This window comes from Arachis ipaensis, chromosome B05 (genome assembly GCF_000816755.2).
Source record: "Arachis ipaensis cultivar K30076 chromosome B05, Araip1.1, whole genome shotgun sequence".
NCBI classification, from domain to species: Eukaryota; Viridiplantae; Streptophyta; class Magnoliopsida; order Fabales; family Fabaceae; genus Arachis; species Arachis ipaensis.
This window is the reverse complement of record NC_029789.2, coordinates 42494746-42505040: the sequence shown is the minus strand read 5'-3', so window position 1 is coordinate 42505040 and position 10295 is coordinate 42494746. Positions and strand designations below refer to the sequence as shown.

Below are 10295 nucleotides of genomic sequence, written 5' to 3'. Positions count from 1 at the left end.
GTTATAAAATAATATTTATATTTATACATAAATATATAGTAATTATTTTTTTATACATATTATTTTTGTAAAAAATTGTACAGCTAAAATAAAAAATCGAAAAGTTTAATATATTGTATGATATTTATTAGTTTTTAAACTTTTTACATTTATTTAGAAATAAAAGATAAAATTAGTTCAATATTTATAAAAAAATATAACAAAAACACGTATTTTAGAGAGAGAGAGAGAGAGAGTTGAAAAGAAGGAAAGACTGAAAGAGACATAAAATTAGTGAAGACCGAAATGATTCCTTCCAGTAAATAAAAAGAAAAGAGAAAACGTGTGGTCTTTTTGGCGGAAAAAAATTACTGTGAGCAGATGAGGCCTTCTACTATTATTATTCTCTCACTCATTAATTTTGTTGCTTAAAGCTTGCCCTCCTTCCTCTCCCCCTTATCCTCTCTCTCTCTCTCTCTCTTGAGAAAGAGAAACAAGCAAACAAGTCATTCATTCGTTCATCAATCTCCCATCTCAAAGGAATAGCAGGCTATGCTCCACAAAACGCAACACACAAACAACAGAAGCCAATTTGCTGGCTATAGCCCACTTACACATCCTACTTGCGGGTCATCTCTTTCACAAGCACACAAAGTGCCACCCCCACCCCACTACTCCTCCCCCCAGTCCCTACTACTCCCGCTAAATACTTTCTACAACTATACAACAACGCCTAATTACTAATTACTAATTAAATTAATAGATCTAATTATATTTATTTTTCAGCAACAAAACCTCACTTGGATCGGTTCTTTTTTCTTAGAGACTAGGAAGAGAAAAAACGGTTACAGTGTTAGAGAATTGAAGAAACTTGGGTTGTATGCTCAGAACTCAAAAGCAGAAAGTAAAGTAGATCATGGAATTGGAAGCTGATCATAATCACCATCACCATGACCATCAAAACGGAATCAGAACCAGACCTAATTTCCCTCTTCAGCTGTTGGAGAAGACTAAAGACGTCGAAGACTCAGTCGCGGAACAGCCATGCTCCACCGCGGCCGAACAACCCGGTGAGGGAGTAGGCACCGCCGTCACTTTACAGGACCAACAACAGAATAGCACCAAGAAGCCGCCGCCAAAGCGGACCTCCACCAAGGACCGGCACACCAAGGTGGACGGCCGCGGCCGCCGGATCCGGATGCCAGCGGCCTGCGCCGCTCGCGTGTTCCAGTTGACGCGGGAGTTAGGGCACAAATCCGACGGCGAGACGATCGAGTGGCTACTACAGCAAGCGGAGCCGGCGGTGATCGCCGCAACCGGCACCGGCACCATCCCCGCCAACTTCACCTCGCTCAACATCTCACTTCGAAGTTCCGGGTCTACCGTTTCGGCGCCGTCACACTACTTCAGAGGAAGCTACTTCAATCCTAGCACGTTCTCTTCGGCCGCCGTTGCGGCGGCTGTCGGCGGCGGAAGGATCCGCGGCGGAGCTGGCGATAATTGGGAGCGTAGCATGGGCATGAATATGAACATGAACATGAATATGAACATAGCAACGATGGAAGATTCTAGAAGGTTGTTGTTTCCAGGTTCATCGGAGAATTGTTCTAATTCCATGGGATTGAACTTCAACCCTAGCACCGTGAATGCCGTTCTCCAAGCAAAGCAAGAACTTCGTGAAGATGGCGCCGCCGCCGCTGGTGGTGGTGGAAATCTTGATTTGGATGGCGGTGATTGCGACGGAAACATGGCTAGAAAGAGAAGAATGGAACAAGAGGTTTCGGTTTCACACCAGATAGCAGGAAACTACTTGTTACAATCAAGTACCGCGGGTTCGGTTCCGGCGAGCCACGCTTCGAATCCCGCAACGTTTTGGATGGTGACTGGGCACCAAGGCATGAATGGTGGTGGCGGCGGCGGCGGTAGTAATAATGATCAAATTTGGGCAATTCCGTCACTGGGGAGTGGTGGTGGAGTTTATAGAGGGGGTATGCCTGGCGGTGTTGGTGGGATTCATTTCATGAATTTTGGTTCACCAATGTCTCTTATGCCTGGTGGACAACTAGGTTCCGCCATGGTTGGTGGCGGCAGCGGCGGTGGTGGAGCAATGCTGAGTGAAAGCAATAATTTAGGTATGCTTGCAGCACTTAATGCCTATAGGCAGATTCCGGCCAATGGCAGTGGCGTTTCGGAGTCTCCGGCGAGCACTGGAAACCACCAACATCACGGTGGAGATGATGGGCATGAAACAACAAGTCAACAGCAACATTCTTGAGGATCTAAATAGTTCCACACATATGTGTGTATGATCTTGATCATCATCATCCTCATCATTATTCTAGCTCCCTTAATTTTTGTTTTGTTATTATTAATTAATTTACTTGCTTCTCTTAATGGTTTCCAAAAATATATTTTTAATACATATATATAAGTTATGTCGTCCAATATTTGCAAGAGAAACATGCAGGCTCAAGTTTGATTGCGTTTTATACATATGTTGAGTTTCAATATTCAATTTCGGTGTGATTTTTGGCTGAACTCGTATTAGGGTTTGAGAAGAAACTATATATACTTATATTATTATTGTATTATTCTACTTTTGTGTGTGTGTGTGTGTGTTCGAGTTCTTATCAATTAATCACATATAGTTGTTGTTTGTGTAGCACTGCTGCCACAGAACTTTCTGTATATATATCACCTCTCATAATTTAATTTAGTGTATACTATACTTCTATATATGTCCTCAATTTTAGTAATGTTTTGTTAAAATGGAGGTTATTACTTTTATATTATAATGATAATTAAAGAAAAATTGCTACCATATATATATGGTGGTGCTCGTTAATTAATTATAGCATCATCTTCTAAAGGAAATCTGCTGGGTAGGTTCAGCAACTCAATGTGAAGATCTATTATTAACAATAATAACTGCGGGAAGAAATTATTAAGCGTACGAATTGAATTTTGTGTAATTATTTATTTATTTTACTGCATTGTTGAGTTGAAAATAAAGAAGATGCTGTGGCTTTCTGGTGAGGTACTGCAACCACTGTCACATGCATGATGCATCCCTTATTGCTGCAGTTTTTGAATTATGTAAGTGTACTATATACAATAGTAGCTATAGTTAGGGACCAATATATGTTTATATGTATGTTATGTATGTACATGTAAACATGTAGATGCCTTTGGATATATAAAGTGCCCACTACATACTTGAAATAATAACAATCATCATTGATTCATTACCCCTTTTGATGAATTTGTGTTAGTTGTTGAATTGGTTTTTCCTTTTTCTTTTATTTTTAATTCAAAAAAAAGTTTAAATAAATTATTTATTACTGATCGAGTTGATGTATATAATCATAATGTCACTAGGTGAACAATGGTTAGTTACATTATTGTTTAGTTTCTCTTTTTTTTTTCCCTCATATATAGGTTGGAATCTTGGGTAGAGTTGTTGATTTACATTATTGGTACAATGTGTGGAATAGGTAGAAATGTATATGATCTTCTAGGCTAAGAATTCATCATCATTTCATATCACCTATTTTGTACGCTTTGCTTCTATTATTCTGAACAGTTGTTTTCACAAATTAACAAGCTAGCTATTCCAGAAGTAGGTTTTGTGTCGCAAAGTAAATTTGTCTAATGACTCTCTCAGATTCATAATTTTTATATAGAAACTTTTACTTAAAATATTTGTCCTTCTCTGTTGATTCTTTAACTACTATTAAATAAAATTGTTCTAGTAAATAATTCTTCATTTTAAATTTCTTAATTAATATGTAAATAACTAAAAAATTAAAGATCAATATTTTGGAGAAGATGAAATATTTTGTTGTATATATGGTAATTTTTAAGACATGTAATAGGATAACTTAATCATCAGTTTATAGCTTCTTTCTGCTTTGTCTTTTGGCTTTGCATATAAAAATCCTAGTCTAAAATTATTAGTGGACTGGAATGTCGGAGACGTTTAGGATAATATTAAGCATAATATTAAACTAAAAAAAATATAGGTATACAACTCTTATTAACCAACTAATTTTAAATAACTATAATTAATAATTAATACTTTTATATTTTTAAAAATAAAATTTAAATAATTATTAATTAATAACAATTAATTAGTATAGAGTGCAGTTCAAAAATATTTATTAACTAGACTCTTTTAATTATTAACGAAATTGTATTAAACTTTAGTATATATTTTATGGGTGTCACCTCATTAAAAAAAAAATTAAAAACGTTGCTAAAGCAAAAAAGCAATAATAACCTATATGGTTGATGTGGCAGGCATTAAATGGTACAGCATAGATGAGCTCTTTTATTCTAAACTCATAATTTAAAAATCGTTATACTCCTTTATATAATTTTGTTTTTAGACCGTGACTAACTATTATAAAAATGTCAATATTATGTTGAGTGACAGTTTGCCATGTAGTGTATTTTGCAAATACAAATGAAGAGATTCAAATCTCTTATCCTGCAGCTAGCTTTATGTTTCTTTATTTTAAATGTCGACAATGGAAAAGAAAAGAAAAAAAAAAATCTCTTTTGTTCTCTTGTTAATTGACAACTACATCCTTCTTTGTTTGTTAGCTTTTTCTTGTAAGTTGTCACAACAACTTAAAAGATTTGAATTTTATAAGAAAATGGAGCCCTTATATATTTAATGAGTTTAGACTTAAAGGTATAAAATTGTTTGAACCTATTCGAACGGTAATTGTACTACTTCAAATTTGCATAAACAAACGAATCATCATCACCATATCAATTGAGAAGGTTATGTTCTTGGTATAGACTAATGACTTCACTTACATTGAACTATTGAAGTATGGGTCACATGCATTTCATCTTTCGAAATTCTTCAATGCATCGTCAGGAAAATTAGTTATTTATCAACTCAATTTCTCAACTTCATTTATTCATTTGGTATCCAAAATTAAGAAAAAATATTTTCGGAAGACTAGGTAGTCATGTTTTGTTTCCACATCTACTATATGTTACAATTGAATTTATCATAACTCTCTCTCTAACACAGTAATTCTTCTTACTCAGTTTTTTTATGAAAGAAATATCGACTGTGTTTTTTAGTCTCTCATTGATTTATTGAAAAATAAATACCCATATTTTATGATCTTGAAATCGCATCATTCCAAAATTATATAAAGATGATTATATCAGGGAGTTATGAATGCTTTATATTAATATATTACTGGAGTCCAATATTATATTATGGAATATAGACAGAAATTTGTATGCACGTCCATGCATTAGGCATTAGTAATAATAAACAGTGCATGGCGCAGTACTTACATAGGGTAGGTAAGGACCTATATATATAGGTATGTTAGACTGGGGACCTTGTTAAGTAAACAATGAATCTCAACGGAAAAAATAAATAAATAAATAAAATTAGAGAGAGGAGGAAGAAGAAGGTCAGCGATGATTAACCATGTGCGTAAGCCTTGTACGAAATAGTACATAAATTATCATCAACTATTGCTAGCTAGCTAGTATGTATTCATACAACTTAAGAAGGTGGGTTTCATCAGGGTATAGATGCTTTTTCCTACAGAAATTGCAGATTTTCCAAATTCATCGCAAAACTATTAACACGTGTTTATGTTGATCGCTTGACCATACTGATAATCTCAAAATATTGGCTGTTTTTTTTAACAGTATATCATATAATTTATTTTTAAAATTAAAACTAATAAAAAATTATATAAATAATTATATTTTTAATAATATTATTAACAATTAATAATTGTGTTAGCAATTGTTAAAAAATATTCATTTAAAAATATGTTTTATGATAACTTAATAAAAAAACTTTTATTAACAATAGAGTAAATATTTATCCAGTACATTTGATTAAGGAATAAAGTGATGAGCGAAAATTGAAGCTTATGGATATCAGCAAGTAGTGCACTGGATTGCTCAAATAATATCACTGGAAGTGGATATCGTTCTCACAAATTTTAAAGGATTGAGCAAGCAAATATTATATTAAATACCTAATTAGATTAAAAGAATATGGATTGAAGAAGACAAGATTAAGAGCTTTAGAACTTGAATATTTGAATGTTTGAATGCTTATGGACAGAGAACTTGAATGCTGATTTGGGAGAAGACAGTGATGGTGAGAGTCAAGAATTTTGGAGATGTTTATGCTTCTAGAGAAATTAAACCTTGTTTACTTATCTTGAAGTTTGCAAAGATCATTCATGACAAATCTTTAGTAACTGATTTCCAATTCTTTAGTTTCTTAGTTTTTCAAGCATTATTAATTAGTTGTAAATTAATTAATCAAGATATTAAGCACAAAAATTGATTTAATTTTCTAATAAAATGTAAAAATAGTCTTTAGGTCGAATTACATATCACATTGATGCGTGGTGGAAGTCATCCAATTAAGAATTCAATATAGAAATAGCGTTGTGAGTATAGTTCTTAACCAGCTAAAATTTGCTCATCAATTTAGAAAGGTTGTCACAAAACTTAGAATAAAAATACTGGGAGTATGAATCCCAGGTCGTCTCCCAACGAGTTGACAAAAAAGGTGCTATCTTATTAATCAGGAGTTTTTCGAGAATTTTGAGAGTTGAATGACAGAAAATAAATAATTGTAAATTAAAAGAGAATTATACATTCTAATTAAAAAGTCTTGACTGGGAAAATGATTAATTGGAAGTTCCATCCTTGTTGGAATTCTCTCAAGTGTAGTATAAAGAGGTTGTTATTTTCACTTAGTTAACCCTTACTAAATAAAGGAAAGTCAAGTGATTGAGCTAACTCTTATTCGCAAATCCTAGTCCTCTCCCTTGGGAAGGTCTAGCGTTAGTAAATAGAGAATTAGCCAACAACTTCCAATTTAACTAATCACTTGAGCATTCCAACTCAAGTGTCTCCTTTTAATCAACCCCCATGTCAAGTTGGGAGTCTACTCCATCAACATGGATACCATCTTCGTTGTTGGGAGTAGGAAATAGAAAAGAGACATGATAGACAATAGCTACAAATTAATTAAAAATAAAAGTAATCCTTTGTATTAATAAATTCTAAAAACAATCCAATTGTAACTCTAAACAAGAATTAAGAATATGGAATAATAAAGGAGAAAGAAAACAAACTAGAATAGTGTCTTCAACGGAGGTGATGACTCTTCAATATTGATGAGAGGAACTTTTGCGTGGTCTAGAAATTTGCGGATAAATCCTCGTTGCAAGTATAGTTTCTAAACCTTCAAAAGTCTTTTCATACAAACGTTTTGGTTGTCACAAGTAACAAACCCCTTTAAAATTGATAACCGAGTATTTAAACCTCGGGTCGTCTTCTCAAGGAATTGCAGGGAGGTATGTTCTTATTATTGGTTATGAGTTTGTAAATTGGGGTTTTGGAAGTAAGGAGGAAATATGCTATATGACAAGTAAAATAAAATAATAATAATAAAATCTCCTGACAAGGTATAAGAATTGGAATTCCTATCCTAGTTATCCTTATCAGGTGTGAAGAGAATTAGGTTTTAATCCCACTTGGTCAGCCTTTATTAAACAAAGGAAGGTTAAGTGGACTGATTTGCTTGATTCTCAAGTCCTAGTCAACTCCTGTGGAGAGACTAGTGTTAGAGCAATCCTAGCTCAAGCAGAATCTGACAATTTCAATCACTTGCTGAGTTTGATAACTCAAGTACTACCAATCACTTGACCAAAGCCAAAAGGGAGAAAAATATCTAAATTAAATTAAAAGCATCAATATAAATAAAGCAAAACAATCTTAAATCTGAAAATACCTCGAATTGCATTAACAAAAGAAATTAAATCTGGCATAGATGTTCATAAATTAAATTGAGAAAATAAATAAAAAGAACATTGAACCTGGGATTGAGAGTCACTCCTAAAACTAAGAGAAATCTTAAATCCTAATCCTAAGAGAGAGGAGAGAACCTCTCTCTCTAAAAACTATATCTACTCCTAAAATTGTGAATATGAAAGCTTGTTTTTGAATGGATGTATTTCCCTACTTTATAGCCTCTAATATGTGTTTTCTGGGCCTCAAACTGGGTCAGAAATAGCCCAGAATTTGCTGGTTGCGAATTCGAACACGCTGATTTTTGTCACTGCGACGCGGCCGCCTGGGTCACGCGGTCGCGACGCCTAGCGTCAGGGTAACTATGAAATATTATATATCAAATTGAAGCTCCGGACGTTAGCATTCCAACGCAACTGGAACCGCGTCGTTTGGATCTCTGTAGCTAAAGTTACAGCCGTTTGAGTGCGAGAGGGTCAGGCTGACAGCTTTGCAGTTCCTTCAACTTCTTGTATTCCTTCCAACTTTGCATGCTTCCTTTTCATCCTCTGAGCCTTTCCTTCCCTGTAATCTCTGAAAGTACTTAACACACATATCAAGGCATATATTGGTAATAAGAGAGGATTAATATTAGCAAAGATAAGTCCAAAGAAACATGTTTTCCATTAAAGCACATAATTAGGAAGGCAAATATAAAACCATGCAAATAGTATAAATAAGTGGGTAAAGAGTAGATAAAAACCACTCAATTGAGCACAAGATAAACCATAAAATAGTGGTTTATCAACCTCCCCACACTTAAACAATAGCATGTCCTCATGCTAAGCTCAAGAGAAGCTAAAAAGAAGTGAAGAGGAATGATAGAGAGTATGCAATGCAACCTACGAATGTAACTACATGCAGAATGATTTTTCCTACTTAGTTAAAAGTAAACAAATCTTTTAAGAACAAATATGAACTGGATTTCACTAATTCAACTCATAAAAATGAAGTACAAATAGACTTGTAAAAGAAAATAGCTTGTGAAAGCCGGGAACAAAGAATTGAGCATCGAACCCTCACTGGAAGTGTATAACTTAAATCATAAGCACCCTCACTAGTCTAAGCTAACCAAGGATTCAAATTAAGGACATTATTGTTTTCCGCTTAGAGTTAGTGATGAGCTAAAATAAAGAATAAAAGGGGTAAAAGAGGCTCAAATTGGTTTGCAAAGGATAATGAAAGGTAAGGCCATATGGGTACGTAAGCTCAGTGAAACAAAGGCCTCAATCATATAAGTGCATGTATACATCAAACCATGGAAATATAGAATTAAGCAAGACAAAGATCACAATTTTAGAGAGAAAAACACACACCAAAAATAAAATATTGGTTGGTAAAATGCAACCAATTCAAATAGGCTCAAAAATCTCACTGGTTTTGTATGTTCGAGCTCTAAACCATGTTCCAGTATAATATCTCTTCAAAAAAGTGTAACATTAAATTTTATTCAAATTAGTGAAATGCTCTAAAAGGTTTCTTGAAAAAGAAAATATTATTTCAACCAAGTGGTAAAATATGCACAAAATTAAACAAATATGTAATCAAACATGCAAATGCAACAATGAACAAACAAATAAAATAAAAATTTTGGTGTTGAGTCAGGAAATAACTAACCCATGGAGATCGGTATCGACCTCCCCACACTTAAAGATTGCACCGTCCTCGGTGCATGCTGAGATGTGCAGGTGGACGGGTTGCTCCAACTGATGCTTTTCTTCAAGATTTTGCAGATGGACTTGTCTGTCTCCCCATGCAAACGTCTTCCGGTTCCCTTCCGGGTGGCCATCCTGAAAGAAAAAGGGAAGAAAAAGTAACCCAGTAATAAAGATAAGAAAATAAATGAAGTATGGGTGGGTTAATGCCAAATGAAAAGGTTCTCATTTACATGGAAGCTTCAACATATGCGTGAGAAAACAATAGAAGCACATGGCATACTAGTGGTGCAAAATTTGCAACAAAGGGGAGGAGTGTGGGTAATGAAAATATTAATATAAGTTCATGTCAATGCAAATGAAGTGCAAGTATCATAAAAGATTGGCATTGGCAGATAAGTAATATCATCCCACAGTGGAAAACAAGTTACTAAGCACCAAAGTAAATTCAAGAAAAGATGCAACAGTTGAATGAGAATTTTTAACACCAAAGAAAGAAAAATTAATTTTAGGAAAGAAAATAAAAATATGCACAAAATTAAGATGCAATGAATGAAATATGCAAATAAATTAAGTATAATAAAATAAAAGATAAGAAGAATGAGAAAGGAAAGACATAAAGTAAGAAAGAAAGAAGAAAAGATAGAAGAAATTAGGATTAGAAAAGAAAAATAAGATAATTGGCACTAATCTGGATAGGTTGTGCGACGCTGGCGACGCGGACGCGTGAGTGACGTAGTCGCGTGGTGCGCGATAAGGTTAGGTGACGCGGACGCGTGGGTCATGCGATCGCGTGGCATGATT

General features: G+C 34.3%; 1 protein-coding gene across 1 annotated transcript; it reads left to right on the top strand.

Annotated features, from left to right (window-relative positions):
- LOC107643568 (transcription factor TCP15) lies at positions 364–2693 on the top strand. Its single transcript, XM_016347249.2, has one exon. It carries the CDS (start codon positions 896–898, stop codon positions 2252–2254), a length of 1359 nt encoding a protein of 452 aa, XP_016202735.1. The 5' UTR covers positions 364–895; the 3' UTR covers positions 2255–2693.

Bases quoted from the DNA above. Each gene is read 5' to 3' on its own strand.
- LOC107643568 (XM_016347249.2), top strand. From the start codon at position 896: ATGGAATTGGAAGCTGATCATAATCACCATCACCATGACCATCAAAAC.